The 18,240-nt window shown below is 50.6% G+C and overlaps 2 protein-coding genes across 10 annotated transcripts in view; one reads left to right on the top strand and one right to left on the bottom strand.

The window, feature by feature from the left end:
- Nucleotides 1-7,621, top strand: part of LOC138295285 (NACHT, LRR and PYD domains-containing protein 12-like) — a 157,018-nt gene extending 149,397 nt beyond the window's left edge. For 5 of the 6 annotated variants that reach the window (XM_069233486.1, XM_069233488.1, XM_069233490.1 and 2 more), the window contains one exon: nucleotides 3,826-5,072. The gene's annotated coding sequence lies outside the window, so the exon portion shown is untranslated. Of the gene's footprint in view, nucleotides 1-3,825 lie in introns of all 6 variants that reach the window. The other variant, XM_069233489.1, reaches the window with a different exon arrangement.
- LOC138295284 (NACHT, LRR and PYD domains-containing protein 12-like) overlaps nucleotides 6,516-18,240 on the bottom strand; it is a 73,867-nt gene continuing 62,142 nt past the window's right edge. For all 4 annotated transcript variants that reach the window (XM_069233484.1, XM_069233483.1, XM_069233485.1 and 1 more), the window contains one exon: nucleotides 6,516-7,090. Coding sequence is in view for 1 of the 4 variants with exons in the window: in XM_069233485.1 (XP_069089586.1) it covers nucleotides 7,039-7,090 (52 nt within the window). In the remaining 3 variants the exon portion in view is untranslated. The remainder of the gene's footprint in view (nucleotides 7,091-18,240) is intronic.

Raw genomic sequence — 18,240 nt, forward strand, 5'->3', positions numbered from 1 at the left:
TGAAAAGTACAATATGACAAAGTGGTAAGTAGTTGCAAAGTACTTATCCCACCGCTGCACAACCAATGTAGGAGGCTGGACTGGCTTGTAGTGAGTACCAAGGGGTACTTACACCTTGCACCAGGCCCAGGTATCCCTTATTAGTGTATAGGGGTGTCTAGCAGCTTAGGCTGATAGAAAAGGTAGCTTAGCAGAGCAGCTTAGGCTGAACTAGGAGACAAGTGAAGCTCCTACAGTACCACTAGTGTCACTTGCACAATATCATAAGAAAACACAATACACAGATATACTAAAAATAAAGGTACTTTATTTTTATGACAATATGCCAAAGAATCTCAGTGAGTACCCTCAATATGAGGATAGAAAATATACACAAGATATATGTACACAATACCAAAATATGCAGTAATAGCAATAGAAAACAGTGCAAACAATGTATAGTCACAAAATAATGCAATGGGGGCACATAGGGATAGGGGCAACACAAACCATATACTCTAGAAGTGGAATGCGAACCACGAATGGACCCCAAACCTATGTGACCTTGTAGAGGGTCGCTGGGACTGTAAGAAAACAGTGAGGGTTAGAACAATAGCCCACCCCAAGACCCTGAAAAGTGGGTGCAAAGTGCACCTAAGTTCCCCAAAGAGCACAGAAGTCGTGATAGGGGAATTCTGCAGGAAAGACCAACACCAGCAATGCAACAACAATGGATTTCCAGACGAGAGTACCTGTGGAACAAGGGGACCAAGTCCAAAAGTCACGATCAAGTCGGGAGTGGGCAGATGCCCAGGAAATGCCAGCTGTGGGTGCAAAGAAGCTGCCACCGGATGGTAGAAGCTATGGATTCTGCAAGAAAGACAAGGGCTAGAAACTTCCCCTTCGGAGGATGGATGTCCCACGTCATGAAGAGTCGTGCAGAAGTGTTTTCCCGCAGAAAGACCGCAAACAAGCCTTGCTAGCTGCAAAGCTCGCGGTTAGGGTTTTTGGATGCTGCTGTGGCCCAGGAGGGACCAGGATGTCGCCAATTGCGTGAGGAGACAGAGGGGGTGTCCAGCAAGACAAAGAGCCCACTCAGAAGCAAGCAGCACCCGCAGAAGTGCAGGAACAGGCACTACGAAGTGGAGTGAATCGGTGCTCACCCGAAGTTGCACAAGAGAGTCCCACGACGCCGGAGGACAGCTCAGGAGGTTGTGCAATGCAGGTTAGAGTGCCGGGGACCCAGGCTCGGCTGTGCACAAAGGAAATCCTCGAAGAGTGCACAGGAGCCGGAGTAGCTGCAAAACACTCAGTTCCCAGCAATGCAGTCTAGCGTGGGGAGGCAAGGACTTACCTCCACCAAACTTGGACTAAAGAGTCACTGGACTGTGGGAGTCACATGGACAGAGTTGCTGAGTTCAAGGGACCTCGCTCGTCGTGCTGAGAGGAGACCCAAAGGACCGGTGATGCAGTTCTTTGGTGCCTGCGGTTGCAGGGGGAAGATTCCGTCGACCCACGGGAGATTTCTTCGGAGCTTCTAGTGCAGAGAGGAGGCAGACTACCCCCACAGCATGCACCACCAGGAAAACAGTCGAGAAGGCGGCAGGATCAGCGTTACAAGGTCGCAGTAGTCGTCTTTGCTACTTTGTTGCAGTTTTGCAGGCTTCCAGCGCGGTCAGCAGTCGATTCCTTGGCAGAAGGTGAAGAGAGAGATGCAGAGGAACTCTTGCATTCGTTATCTAAGGAATTCCCCAAAGCAGAGTCCCTAAATAGCCAGAAAAGGAGGTTTGGCTACTTAGGAGAGAGGATAGGCTAGCAACACCTGAAGGAGCCTATCAGAAGGAGTCTCTGACGTCACCTGCTGGCACTGGCCACTCAGAGCAGTCCAGTGTGCCAACAGCACCTCTGTTTCCAAGATGGCAGAGGTCTGGAGCACACTGGAGGAGCTCTGGGCACCTCCCAGGGGAGGTGCAGGTCAGGGGAGTGGTCACTCCCCTTTCCTTTGTCCAGTTTCGCGCCAGAGCAGGGCTGAGGGATCCCTGAACCGGTGCAGACTGGCTTATGCAGAGATGGGCACCATCTGTGCCCATCAAAGCATTTCCAGAGGCTGGGGGAGGCTACTCCTCCCCAGCCCTGACACCTTTTTCCAAAGGGAGAGGGTGTAACACCCTCTCTCTGAGGAAGTCCTTTGTTCTGCCTTCCTGGGCCAAGCCTGGCTGGACCCCAGGAGGGCAGAAGCCTGTCTGAGGGGTTGGCAGCAGCAGCAGCTGCAGTGAAACCCCGGGAAAGGTAGTTTGGCAGTACCCGGGTATGAGCTAGAGACTCGGGGGATCATGGAATTGTCTCCCCAATGCCAGAATGGCATTGGGGTGACAATTCCATGATCCTAGACATGTTACATGGCCATGTTCGGAGTTACCATTGTGACGCTATACATATGTCGTGACATATGTATAGTGCACGCGTGTAATGGTGTCCCCACACTCACAAAGTCCGGGGAATTTGCCCTGAACAATGTGGGAGCACCTTGGCTAGTGCCAGGGTGCCCACACACTAAGTAACTTAGCACCCAACCTTTACCAGGTAAAGGTTAGACATATAGGTGACTTATAAGTTACTTAAGTGCAGTGGTAAATGGCTGTGAAATAACGTGGGCGTTATTTCACTCAGGCTGCACTGGCAGGCCTGTGTAAGAATTGTCAGATCTCCCTATGGGTGGCACAAGAAATGCTGCAGCCCATAGGGATCTCCTGGAACCCCAATACCCTGGGTACCTCAGTACCATATACTAGGGAATTATAAGGGTGTTCCAGTATGCCAATGTGAATTGGTGAAATTGGTCACTAGCCTGTTAGTGACAATTTGGAAAGAAATGAGAGAGCATAACCACTGAGGTTCTGGATAGCAGAGCCTCAGTGAGACAGTCATAACACAGGTAACACATACAGGGCACACTTATGAGCACTGGGGCCCTGGCTGGCAGGGTCCCAGTGACACATACACTAAAACAACATATATACAGTGAAATATGGGGGTAACATGCCAGGCAAGATGGTACTTTCCTACACCGGGTGCAGGACGAGCTGGGCTCGTCCTCAGCACACGGCAACCGTGGCCGAGGGCGAGCCCAGCTTGTCCCAGGCACCCAAGCGGTTAAAAGTACCGCCGTCCTCACCTGCACTGGTGCTCTTTAAGGCTGCCTAGCGCCATGCTCAACCTTTGCACCATGTAACGAAGACAGTGTGCAATCTGGCATAATCTTTGTAGTGGAAGCATATACAAAGTCCTCTGCCTAGACATGTTCTGAAACATTGAACACATTGTATGTGTAAGGCACAGTTCATCACACATACATATTGAATGTTTGGAGCAAGAAAAACATTTCTTCTTGTTGGCATCTGCTTCAAGGAGGCATTTTTTTTTTTTTTTTCCATGGGTAGCCTGGTCTAACTATCCTCTTAGGGCTTTGAAAAACTATGTGTGCTGGGACTGTAACACCCAAGGCCCACTTGAGTGGCCCCTTTAGTGAAAGGCAGCTCAAAGTGCTATCTTCGCTCAAGAAAGGGCACCTTTACACTGCAAACTTGCTTTTGCACAGAAATACCCTTAGAAACCTTTGCCCCATTTTGCAGCACTTTGCACCAGTGTAAAGTCTTTGTGAATCACGCCCGCTAGTCTCTATATTTAACCACCACCTCTGAGACACAAATGTATGTTTATTATATTCTAGAAGGTGGTACAGGTAACAAATATTCTTTGTAATTAATAGCAATTTTACAAGTGTAATAAAGTGACCCAGTTACTGTCTCTCTATCTTAACCTGTTCAAATATCATCTGTCTTTCAGGTTACAGGAAAAATACTCAAAGCAGCTATTTGATGGGCAGGCAGGTGATGGGGGAAGGCGAAAAGTTCCATCACAGAAATGAAAAAAAGGATGAGGGTCGGTTCATCTTTCAATGTAACCTGCTAAACTACGTTTACATAAATGATCGAGTGAAAGGCCATCTTTCAATGTGAACTGCTAAACTACGCTTGCATCACTTTACTGAAGTAAATGGTAGTGGGGAACGCTGTCTTTCAATGTAAACTGCTAAATTGTGGGTACATCGCTACACTAAAGTAAATACAGATTTGCGACCGTAGACAGGCGGGTCAGCTTTCAACATAATTTTCTAAAATACATTTACACTGATGAACTAAAGTAAATGTAGATTGGTGAATCATCTTTCAACCACATCTGCTAAACAATGCATAAAGCATTTTACTTATGTAAATGGTTGAGGGGTGGTCATCTTTAAACGTAACCTGTTAAACTACATTTACATGGCTGTACTGAAGGAAACGTAGAGGAACATTTTATCTTTAAATGTACAGTACTAAACTACGTTTACATCGCTGTACTGGAGACATGTAGACCAGTGAGTTCTCTCTCATGGTAACCTTTGAAACAAAGTTTACATAGTTGTACTGAAGGACATGTAGAGCAACATCTCATGTTTAAATGTACACTAATAAACTACGTTTACATGGCTGTACTGGAGAAAATGTAGAGCAGCATTTCATCTTTCAGTGTAAATGACTCAACTATATTTACATGGCTGTACTGAAGGACATGCGGGCCAGTGAGCCGTCTCTCAGGGTAACCTTTGAAACTACATTTACATGGCTGTACTGACGGACATGCGGACCAGTGAGCCGTCTCTCAGGGTAACCTTTGAAACTACATCTACATGGCTGTACTGACGGACATGCGGACCAGTGAGCCGTCTCTCAGGGTAACCTTTGAAACTACATCTACATGGCTGTACTGACGGACATGCTGACCAGTGAGCCGTCTCTCAGGGTAACCTTTGAAACTACGTCTACAAGGCTGTACTGAAGGACATGTGGACCAGTGAGCCGTCTCTCAGGGTAACCTTTGAAACTACGTGTACTTCGCTGCTGGTCTAAGAGCATATCAGGGTCCTGTTGCTGTCAGTTCCTGGATTGTTATCAAACGTTCTTGTTTACCACAGTAATTCATTTCTGTATGAAACCTGAAAATGTTAAGTCAGTTGAAATGATTTTGTGAATGAATAAGAAATGTACAAATGATTAGCATCAGTTAATTGTAAGCTCTAGATGGTTTTATAAATGTGCAATGATAATTTGCATTAGCTTGTTTTAAGTAGTTGGGTCAAAAACATGAAAAATACCTTTATTCGACAGAAAATGTCTACGTTATATTTTACAAAAATATATTTTATAATACCATACTCTGCTATAATGTGCTATTACAGACAAGAGCAGTGACCCAGCCAAAAATAATGCTGAGAGTGACTTGACTGAACACAGCATTCCCCTGCAACTTAGGACATTGGCCCTCTTTACGAGTGTGGTGGTCTTAAGACCGCCAGGTTACTACCAGTCGACAGCCTTGCGGTCTCGGCGATCATAACCCGTCATAACTCGGCAGTCGGACCGCCATGCAAAGGCTGGCAGACAGGGGGCACTGGGGGCACTTGGCATGGGCAGTGCAGGGGCCCCCATGGACAGCCTTGTTGCACTTTTCACTGCCCGAATTACGGGCAGTGAAAAGCGCGATGGGTGCTGTCGCACCTGATGCCCCGCAGCATTGCACCCAGCTCGATTACGAGCCATTGTCAATATTGTGGTGAGTTTCCTGCTGGTCAGACCCTGCCGGCCCAACGAGAAACTCATAATAGGGCCCGCAGGGGGACGGCCGCATTGGCAGTCATCCTGGCGCTGGACTTTGGCAGGCGGCCTCTTTGGCCCGACAAATTCGCAATGAGCCCCATAATGTTTTAAAAAAACACAAGTGTAGCCCACATGGCTGCCTCTGCCTTCACCCATCTCTCCTGAGTTGATCAATGTTTAACCACCTCTCAGGTGGAGAGTCAGTGGAAGAGATCGGTGGAGAGTCAGTGTAAGAGATCCATCTCTCCTGAGTTGATCCATGTTTGAACCACCTCTCAGGTGGAGAGTCAGTGGAAAGATCCATCTCTCCTGAGTTGATCAGTGTTCGAACTACCTCTTAGGTGGAGAGTCAGTGTAAGAGATCCATCTCTCCTGCGTTGATCAATGTTCGAACCACCTCTCAGGTGGAGAGTTTGTGTAAGAGATCCATCTCTCCTGCGTTGATCAATCTTCGATCCACCTCTCAGGTGGAGAGTTAGTGTAAGAGATCCATCTCTCCTGCGCTGATCAATCTTCGATCCACCTCTCACGTGGAGAGTTAGTGTAAGAGATCCATCTCTCCTGCATGGATCAATGTTCGAACCACTTCAGGTGGAGAGTTGGTGTAAGAGAGCCATCTCTCTACTTGTACTTCCATCCATAAAGCGCACTAACATCTGAACTAGGTAGTAAGGAGCTAAATGAAAGGTGAACTATAATAGATAAATGGAGGGGAACAATATAAACAGAACACCACTCCACAATGCTGGGGAAACAAAGGAGGTGATGGGAGCCAAAAACACCTGCTTGCTTCCGTAAGGACTAGTCTGTCCAAATGACTACCAGAAACAAAATGCAGATTTTACTGTAGATTTTTTACTTTTATACCACTCCTTTTTCAAATGTTTAAACTCTCCAAAGAATTATTTAACTCAGTATTAAAGGCCAGTAGGAAATATAGTAGTCGTAAGGAATATTTTGAGAAGCGTGTAGATCTCCGTTGCAGTCTTCCATCGAAACCATGACCACTGGTGGTGGATAGGGGTGAAGGGGACCCTTCCGTCTCTTTCACTCTAAGGTGAAGGTCAGCACCGGCCACACCCTTATCTGTTTTGTACCCTGTTTGTCCTGGGGTTCATTTGAAGAAACTCTCAGAAGCAGAATCAAGCTCCTCGTCTCATGGTTCCTGGTATCAAGTGTAGGGTTTGCGCTCTTAGGGTGAGACGCATTATACCGCAGGGTCGGAGAACCACCTTAAGCAGCACGAAGGTCCTGCCCAGTCCATGTCAAGTTTTTTATGTTTTAAGTATCATGCAGATCCCAATAAAACCAGTAAATCTGATTTCTTCTTCTTCAGTGTAGAGCTGAAGTTTTTTCAAAGTTAGCTGTTGTTCATCATGAGCAATGAGTCACCGCCATTAAAATCTGCAAATCTGAAGAGAGAGAAGAGAAAGTTTAACATAGAAACCAGAACCAGGCTTGAAAGAAAAAAAAGACTCATAACTTGCAAAAAAAAAAACAAAGCAACAGTGGCTGAGACACTGGGAGCAGGGCTACAGGTGAACTGTCCAAGGATGCAGGGCACCTTGAAGACACTTGTGAGCCCTCAACCCTGGGCTGATCCCTGAATGCATAACTCTGGCTCATCAGAGTATTTTTCATTCTAGTTTTCAGTTCTTTGAAACTCGGGTTATTTTATGGAAGGTTTCAGAATGCTCTGTCTGTATTGTCATTGTAAAGTACACACAGAGCTTTAGGTTACTTCCCTGCAAGAGACCTCATTGACACTGCTTAACCGGGTGAATCTCCCACATTTACCACACACATTTACCACATCCTCTGAGTGGTAATTCCAAACCACTTAACATTGTCCTGCTTGCTTTCACTGCTGTTTTTATAAACAAGCCCACATGTAATACAGTATCACAATCGGAAAGTTGCAATAAAAACTGATAAGTACGCGATTTCCGCCTGTCTAATATTACAGTATCTCTTCTTTAAAAACAGAACTAAAAACATCTTAGTATAGCTATTGTAAAATTTGCAAGAAAAAATAAAATGCAGCATTGACTGGCATGAGGTGCCATCACACGGCCAGAGAGCATCTCCTAAGTGCTGCGAGAACTCTACAGGGAAACTCAACAGAAACTTTACCGAGCCTTCCCCAAATCGAAACAACAGAGATGGCTCCCAGTGTTGAAGATACCATGAGAAGGAAAGTCGTGCAGGTACCTAGCCACACTGGCCTTCTTAGCTTCCCCAGAGGGACGCTGCTGAGAGGTGTTGTAATAAAGTGCACGACTAACCTGCTTCTTACAAAGAGTGGCACAAAAACCGGGCTTCTGAAAAGCCTTCGCCATACTAATCATATGAAGAGCAGATTTAACATATGCCAACCATGGAATAAACATGTTTTTCTCACAGGATAGACAGTCAACAATGATACCTCTGGACAGCCTCCCTTGCTCATTCTTCCATATAGATAAGCACAGCAAAACAGGTCCCACACTCATAAGATCTTTCCCAAAATTCAAACTTAGTTCTTTGTGGCAAATAAAACTAGCGGAAGAAATCGGAGATGGCAATAGCCACCTACAGAACCGATTTTCCTCCCGCTGTGTTTGCCCCAAACTTCCGCCCTATGTAGCACAATCGAAGTGCACTGAGATTTGTAAATTTGGAGCAGGAGTCCCAACGCGCCACCTCCCCACGGCTGGGACAGACTACACATAGAGCATATAGCAGGCAAGAGTTTTACTCTATGCTGCAAGATGTTGGGAACCCAAGTCCCTGTAGATGAAAAAGTGACCCCCAAGGTAAGAAGGTGCTAGCTTAGCAGTTCCTATGGCGAGGCTGGTAAACTGAGAATGTTTGGGGCCACATGCCACGATACCTGATTTGCAAAAGTTGGTACACAAAATCTAGGGTAGATTCACCAAAAGGCACAAAGCCTGCAGCATCATCCAGGTACAGAAGGGAAGGTAATGATGCACCATTAATTATGGGTACGTCCCGCGTGACTTTAGTCAACTGTGGGTGAAGCCCATTGATATACAATTAAAAACAGTAAGGGCGCTAATACACATCCTTGACAGACACCACGGGCGACACAAAGATCCCCTGAGACCTCCCCTTGATCACTGATCTGTATTCTCGCCTTCTCATCGATGTGCAGATAAGCAAGAAACTGTACAAGAACAGGATCCATCCCCAGTACAATGAGCATGTTCCATGACTCTGACCTATTAATGCAGTCAAATGGCGAGGACAGATCCATGAACGCTAAATGTAACTGCATTTTCTTGGCGATGGTGTAGTTCCCCAACACTAGGTTCAGATTCAAGCACTGTTCTATGGTACCCAATTTACTCCGAAACTCATAATAACACAGGTATGATCTGCCTCTTTTTGGATCCAATCCCTGACTCTGTTATAACAGCCCTTCCCAAAATGTTACCGTCAAGACAATCAGGGAGACCAGTCTATACGATCCCGGAGAGGAACAGTCTCCCTTCTTAAATATCAACACTATGACTGATGTAGACCAAGAGGGGGGAAGAGGCGCATGAGGCAGGTTTATACAAACATTAGTTAGCGAAGGCACCCAAAAATCTGTTATACCTAAAAATATCAACAGGGGCCCCATCGGGACCAGGGGCCTTGCCACTAACACTGTGATTGAGAGCGGTAGTCACCTCATGTAGACTAATCTTAAAATCATTAACTGAGACAGGGTCGACGGCAAACTCAACCTCGCTGACAGGGGCTTTGAAGAAGCTAGAAAAATGGTCCTCCCAGGTGGAGCTGGTAATGAGACAAGAAGCAGACCTCGAGTCCTTACCCTTAGGCCGCAGCTCTGTGTGACTTCCTATCTTTGATAGAGGCCGCCTGCGCTAACTCCTCCCAGGGTGGACTAGTACCTCGCGCCATCGCAACCTGGTGACTTCCTTATGATGCCTCCTGCTAGTCTCCCAGCTGCGGGGTCTCTGGGTTTGGCTACCAGGGCCTGGCGCAAATGCTGATTGGCTAGAGATCACTCACGGTTGAACCACCATGGAGAGTATGCCAAGGGCCGAAAAGGTTTCCGTAGCGCTTTCCTAATGTTTAAACAGAGCCCAGCAAAAGCCTCCGTAACTAGCGAGGCCATGTCCTCCTATGCGAGACTAGTTTACGGTTGTTGCGGACAACTAGATTAAAGAACCTAGCTGGCTCACGCAGCTGCCACGCAAGCCTAAGATTCTCAGCTGTAGGTTGGGCACACTTGGCACCAATAAATGCCCTTGGTTTCTCCCTGGGGGACATTAGAAATACTGCTTCCAAAGGGTTGTGATTGCCAGTCAGTCTTCATTGCTGACCCTGACACCACAGTATCCACCATGCCACACATAATAACAGTGGAATCGATCACTGAGGGGTACCCCTAGCCTGTAGGTAAACTCTTCCTCAAATGACACTCCAGCGACTTCCATGATGTTGCGCAGATCACGTGGTGCTCCATGGGCTACCACGTTCAGTGCTCTGGGGGTCAGGGAGTGTGAATGGGGTGCAGTGTCATATACAGCCTCACTCAGTGCGGGCAGCTTGATATTAAAAACTCCCACCGAGCACCGATAAATAAGCCGGCAGGAAAAAGCCTCTCTCAATAATTAGATCAGTGGTTCCCAACCTTTTGAGTTCTGTGGAGCCCCACTTTATCATCAATGGAACCCAGGGACCCCCACTGAATCATTATTGGAATCTGGGAACCCCCCACTGAGTCGTTACTGAAAGCTGGGGACCTAATCTGTAAATATTTTTTTATTTTCTAAGCAGTCGCGGACCCCCAGGGATCCCCGGACCACAGGTTGGGAACCACTGAATTAGATTATTAATGTAATCAAACAGTGCAGACAATTAAGGGTTGGGAAAGTTAACAAAATCATTGTTATAAAAATGGCCAAGTATATATAAATATGGGCCTTTACTAATATAACTTGGAAGTCACTGCTGGGAGAGTCAAAAACCCAAGCATGACCACCACTGATGCTATTAACCCATCCTGCTAAACCCCCAGGAGTAGGACCACCTTTGATGTCATTCACCAATCCTGCTAAACCCCAGGAGCAGGACCACCACTGTCACCATTCACCCATCCTGCTAAACCCCCAGGAGCAGGACCACCACTTACGCCATTCACCCATCCTGCTAAACCCCCAGGAGCAGGACCACCACTGACGCCATTCACCCATCCTGCTAAACCCCCATAGCAGGACCACCACTGATGCCATTCACCCATCCTGCTAAACCCCCAGGAGTAGGACCACCACTGTCGCCATTCACCCATCCTGCTAAACCCCCAGGAGCAGGACAACTACTGACGCCATTCACCCATCCTGCTAAACCCCTAGGAGGAGGACCACCACTGACGCCATTCACCCATCCTGCTAAACCCCCAGGAGCAGGACCACCACTGTCGCCATTCACCCATCCTGCTAAACCCCCAGGAGCAGGACCACCACTGACGCCATTCACCCATCCTGCTAAACCCCCAGGAGCAGGACCACCACTGACGCCATTCACCCATCCTGCTAAACCCCCATAGCAGGACCACCACTGATGCCATTCACCCATCCTGCTAAACCCCCAGGAGCAGGACCACCACTTACGCCATTCACCCATCCTGCTAAACCCCAAGGAGCAGGACCACCACTGATGCCATTCACCCATCCTGCTAAACCCCAGGAGCAGGACCACCACTGACGCCATTCACCCATCCTGCTAAACCCCAGGAGCAGGACCACCACTGACGCCATTCACCCATCCTGCTAAACCCCAGGAGCAGGACCACCACTGACGCCATTCACCCATCCTGCTAAACCCCCAGGAGCAGGACCACTACTGACGCCATTCACCCATCCTGCTAAACCCCCAGGAGCAGGACCACCACTGTCGCCATTCACCCATCCTGCTAAACCCCAGGAGCAGACCCACCACTGACGCCATTCACCCATCCTGCTAAACCCCCAGGAGCAGGACCACCACTGATGCCATTAACCCATCCTGCTAAACCCCAAGGAGCAGGACCACCACTGATGCCATTAACCCATCCTGCTAAACCCCCAGAAGTAGGACCACCTTTGATGGCATTCACCCATCCTGCTAAACCCCCAGGAGCAGACCCACCACTGACGCCATTCACCCATCCTGCTAAACCCCAGGAGCAGGACCACCACTGACGCCATTCACCCATCCTGCTAAACCCCCAGGAGCAGGACCACCACTGATGCCATTAACCCATCCTGCTAAACCCCAAGGAGCAGGACCACCACTGATGCCATTAACCCATCCTGCTAAACCCCCAGGAGCAGGACCACCACTGACGCCATTAATCCATCCTGCTAAACCTCCAGGAGCAGGACCACCACTGACGCCATTCACCCATCCTGCTAAACCCCCAGGAGCAGGACCACCACTGACGCCATTAACCCATCCTGCTAAACCCCTAGGAGCAGGACCACCACTGACGCCATTCACCCATCCTGCTAAACCCCTAGGAGCAGGACCACCACTGACGCCATTCACCCATCCTGCTAAACCCCTAGGAGCAGGACCACCACTGACGCCATTCACCCATCCTGCTAAACCCCTAGGAGCAGGACCACCACTGACGCCATTCACCCATCCTGCTAAACCCCCAGAGGCAGGACCACCACTGACGCCATTCACCCATCCTGCTAAACCCCAGGAGCAGGACCACCACTGACGCCATTCACCCATCCTGCTAAACCCCCAGGAGCAGGACCACCACTTACGCCATTCACCCATCCTGCTAAACCCCCATAGCAGGACCACCACTGATGCCATTCACCCATCCTGCTAAACCCCCAGGAGCAGGACCACCACTTACGCCATTCACCCATCCTGCTAAACCCCCAGGAGCAGGACCACCACTGTCGCCATTCACACATCCTGCCAAACCCCAGGAGCAGGACCACCAATGACGCCATTCACCCATCCTGCTAAACCCCCAGGAGCAGGACCACCACTGACGCCATTCACCCATCCTGCTAAACCCCCAGGAGCAGGACCACCACTGACGCCATTCACCCATCCTGCTAAACCCCAGGAGCAGGACCACCACTGTCACCATTCACCCATCCTGCTAAACCCCCAGGAGCAGGACCACCACTGACGCCATTCACCCATCCTGCTAAACCCCCAGAAGTAGGACCACCTTTGATGGCATTCACCCATCCTGCTAAACCCCCAGGAGCAGACCCACCACTGACGCCATTCACCCATCCTGCTAAACCCCAGGAGCAGGACCACCACTGACGCCATTCACCCATCCTGCTAAACCCCCAGGAGCAGGACCACCACTGATGCCATTAACCCATCCTGCTAAACCCCAAGGAGCAGGACCACCACTGACGCCATTCACCCATCCTGCTAAACCCCTAGGAGCAGGACCACCACTGACGCCATTCACCCATCCTGCTAAACCCCTAGGAGCAGGACCACCACTGACGCCATTCACCCATCCTGCTAAACCCCTAGGAGCAGGACCACCACTGACGCCATTCACACATCCTGCTAAATCCCCAGGAGCAGGACCACCACTGACGCCATTCACCCATCCTGCTAAACCCCCAGGAGCAGGACCACCACTGACGCCATTAACTCATCCTGCTAAACCCCCAGGAGCAGCACCACTACTGACGCCATTCACCCATCCTGCTAAACCCCAGGAGCAGGACCACCACTGACACCATTCACCCATCCTGCTAAACCCCAGGAGCAGGACCACCACTGACACCATTCACCCATCCTGCTAAACCCCCATAGCAGGACCACTACTGACGCCATTCACCCATCCTGCTAAACCCCCAGAAGCAGGACCACCACTGACGCCATTCACCCATCCTGCTAAACCCCCATAGCAGGACCACTACTGACGCCATTCACCCATCCTGCTAAACCCCTAGGAGCAGGACCACCACTGACGCCATTCACCCATCCTGCTAAACCCCCAGGAGCAGGACCACCACTGACGCCATTCACCCATCCTGCTAAACCCCAGGAGCAGGACCACCACTGACGCCATTCACCCATCCTGCTAAACCCCCAGGAGCAGGACCACCACTGACGCCATTCACCCATCCTGCTAAACCCCAGGAGCAGGACCACCACTGACGCCATTCACCCATCCTGCTAAACCCCTAGGAGCAGGACCACCACTGACGCCATTCACCCATCCTGCTAAACCCCCAGGAGCAGGACCACCACTGACGCCATTCACCCATCCTGCTAAACTCCCAGGAGCAGGACCATCACTGATGCCATTCACCCATCCTGCTAAACCCCCATAGCAGGACCACCACTGACGCCATTCACCCATCCTGCTAAACCCCTAGGAGCAGGACCACCACTGACGCTATTCACCCATCCTGCTAAACCCCAGGAGCAGGACCACCACTGACGCCATTCACCCATCCTGCTAAACCCCCATAGCAGGACCACCACTGACGCCATTCACCCATCCTGCTAAACCCCAGGAGCAGGACCACCACTGACGCCATTCACCCATCCTGCTAAACCCCCAGGAGCAGACCCACCACTGACGCCATTCACCCATCCTGCTAAACCCCCATAGCAGGACCACCACTGATGCCATTCACCCATCCTGCTAAACCCCCAGGAGTAGGACCACCACTGTCGCCATTCACCCATCCTGCTAAACCCCCAGGAGCAGGACAACTACTGACGCCATTCACCCATCCTGCTAAACCCCTAGGAGGAGGACCACCACTGTCACCATTCACCCATCCTGCTAAACCCCTAGGAGCAGGACCACCACTGACGCCATTCACCCATCCTGCTAAACCCCCAGGAGCAGGACCACCACTGACGCCATTCACCCATCCTGCTAAACCCCAGGAGCAGGACCACCACTGACGCCATTCACCCATCCTGCTAAACCCCCAGGAGCAGGACCACCACTGACGCCATTCACCCATCCTGCTAAACCCCAGGAGCAGGACCACCACTGACGCCATTCACCCATCCTGCTAAACCCCCAGGAGTAGGACCACCACTGTCGCCATTCACCCATCCTGCTAAACCCCCAGGAGCAGGACAACTACTGACGCCATTCACCCATCCTGCTAAACCCCTAGGAGGAGGACCACCACTGTCACCATTCACCCATCCTGCTAAACCCCTAGGAGCAGGACCACCACTGACGCCATTCACCCATCCTGCTAAACCCCCAGGAGCAGGACCACCACTGACGCCATTCACCCATCCTGCTAAACCCCAGGAGCAGGACCACCACTGACGCCATTCACCCATCCTGCTAAACCCCCAGGAGCAGGACCACCACTGACGCCATTCACCCATCCTGCTAAACCCCAGGAGCAGGACCACCACTGACGCCATTCACCCATCCTGCTAAACCCCTAGGAGCAGGACCACCACTGACGCCATTCACCCATCCTGCTAAACCCCCAGGAGCAGGACCACCACTGACGCCATTCACCCATCCTGCTAAACTCCCAGGAGCAGGACCATCACTGATGCCATTCACCCATCCTGCTAAACCCCCATAGCAGGACCACCACTGACGCCATTCACCCATCCTGCTAAACCCCTAGGAGCAGGACCACCACTGACGCTATTCACCCATCCTGCTAAACCCCAGGAGCAGGACCACCACTGACGCCATTCACCCATCCTGCTAAACCCCCATAGCAGGACCACCACTGACGCCATTCACCCATCCTGCTAAACCCCAGGAGCAGGACCACCACTGACGCCATTCACCCATCCTGCTAAACCCCCAGGAGCAGACCCACCACTGACGCCATTCACGCATCCTGCTGAACCCCCAGAAGCAGGACCACCACTGACGCCATTCACCCATCCTGCTAAACCCCATGAGCAGGACCACCACTGACGCCATTCACCCATCCTGCTAAACCCCCAGGAGCAGGACCACCACTGACGCCATTCACCCATCCTGCTAAACCCCCAGAAGCAGGACCACCACTGACGCCATTCACCCATCCTGCTAAACCCCCAGAAGCAGGAACACCACTGATGCCATTCACCCATCCTGCTAAACCCCCAGGAGCAGGACCACCACTGACGCCATTCACCCATCCTGCTAAACCCCAGGAGCAGGACCATCACTGACGCCATTCACCTATCCTGCTAAACCCCCAGGAGCAGGACCACCACTGACGCCATTCACCCATCCTGCTAAACACCCAGGAGCAGGACCACCACTGATGCCATTAACCCATCCTGCTAAACCCCCAGGAGCAGGACCACCACTGACGCCATTCACCCATCCTGCTAAACCCCAGGAGCAGGACCATCACTGACGCCATTCACCTATCCTGCTAAACCCCCAGGAGCAGGACCACCACTGACGCCATTCACCCATCCTGCTAAACACCCAGGAGCAGGACCACCACTGATGCCATTAACCCACTCCAGAGGGATCTGTGGGAGGGGTGAAGTTACTGATAACCATCTACAGAAAAGGATGACATGCCCCAGGTCTCATGGAACATAATATTGTCATAATTTGTGGGGTACCAGGATGGGGGTGGGGGCACCAGGTAAAACAGAAAAGGAGCCTGTCTGGTTGGTCTAACCGAGACAGTCGGCTCACTAGCTACTCACGCCACATCCTCTAGATTATTCAGAACTAACAAATCTATTATCACAAGGGAACAGGGAGGATGGATCAGCAGATGTAGGTGAACGAGGGCCTGGATACAGTTGGGAAGATCGACTGGAAAAGTACCGAAGTGAAGGACAGAAATTCTTGCGCAATAAAAGCCACTCTGCTCCTTCATACCCAGTATTCTGCGCACTAAGACCCATAGTTATACTTTGTGATGCAAACCTGCGCTAGCGCAGGTTTGTGTCAAAAAGTATAGTGCCGGCTAGTCCCAATCCTGGACGCCTGCTGGGCGTCATATTTATGGATTGTTGCTAGGCGGCGCTAAGGCCCGGTTACCGTCAAAATTCCTGACGCTAACCGGTTGGGGGAGTCTTAGGGGAAAATGGAGATTTTGCGTGATAGAATGGCGCTAGTCAGGTTAGAGTCAGAAAACGGACACTAACCTGATTAGCGCCATTCTATCTACGCACAAACCCCATAGACATGACTCCTGTCTTAGAGAAGACAGGAGTCATGCCCCCAGCCCAATGGCCATGCCCAAGGGACAAATGTTCCCTGGGCATGGCCACTGGGCACAGTGGCATGTAGAGGGGCTCAAGTTAGCCCCCCCCATGTCACTTTGAAAACAAATTAAAAAATACTTACCTGGACTTACCTGGGATGGGTCCCCCCATCCTTAGGTGTCCTCCAGGTGTGGGTGGGGGTGACCTTGGGGGCAGGGAAGGGCACCTGTGGGATGTTTCCATGGTCTCTGACCATGGGAAAAGGCCCACAGGTCCCCTAATGCCTGCCCATACCCAGGCGTTAAATAATGGCGCTAAGCAGGCTTAGCGCCATTATTTAAGGTCCTTCTTCTCTCGTGTGTGAATTCAGCACGGGAGGATAAATATGGCGCTAGAGCCATTGAATTGGTTTTTGCCCGGGAACGCCTACCTTGCATCTCCTTGACGCAAGGTAGTTTTCCGCAAGCAAAAACTGATGCAAACTCCATAACTCTGTATAAAGATGGAGTTAGGTTTGCACTGAATTAGCATAAAAAAATAACGCTAATTCGGAGCAAACCGAGTAGAAATATGGGCATAAATGAGGGTTATGAAACACAACACAGCCCCCCTCACAAGTCTTCCCACCTAACTAACCCTCAGTGCCATTGCAATCTCATTGTGGTTATTCAAATTACAAGAGTTATTTCGGCTAAACCAATGCATGATATTGTTATGAAGCTGATCCCAGGATTCACTTTCTTCTGCCTTCAAGGGACGAACACCCATCATAACCACGAGGTAAGGGGGTTCACATTGTCCCCACAGTTTTGCACAATTATGCGCTGAAACAGCAGGTGTCGGTGAGAGTGCCCTAAAGGTAGAGCTAGCCTGCAGCTGCAGGGGCTGGAAGACTGGCCCCTTTCACTCCTCGGGGGTTAGCTGGGCCGGGTCCTGTCTGACCAGTCCAGGCTGGAATGGCTCCATCACTTGCGGGGTTATTGCCAGAGCTAGGCTGGTTCACCATGTTCCAACACACAGGATAGGGCCCGTGAGAGTTAACACTGGGCTGCCCCACAATGGGTATATCAGTGAGCCGGCTTTCCATACGGCCAAGCCTTTCCAGCAGTGGGGCAAGCCTGTCCAGCAATGGGGCAAGCCTGTCCAGCAATGAGGCAAGCCTGTCCAGCAATGGGGCAAGCCTGTCCAGCAGTGGGGCAAGCCTGTCCAGCAGTGGGGCAAGTCTATCCAGCAGTGGGGCAAGCCTATCCAGCAATGGGACAAGCCTGTCCAGCAATGGGGCAAGCCTGTCCAGCAGTGGGGCAAGCCTGTCCAGCAGTGGGGCAAGCCTGTCCAGCAGTGGGGCAAGCCTGTCCAGCAATGGGGCAAGCCTGTCCAGCAGCGGGACAAGCCTTTGCCAGCAGTGGGG

This window comes from Pleurodeles waltl, chromosome 5 (assembly GCF_031143425.1).
Source record: "Pleurodeles waltl isolate 20211129_DDA chromosome 5, aPleWal1.hap1.20221129, whole genome shotgun sequence".
NCBI lineage: Eukaryota > Metazoa > Chordata > Amphibia > Caudata > Salamandridae > Pleurodeles > Pleurodeles waltl.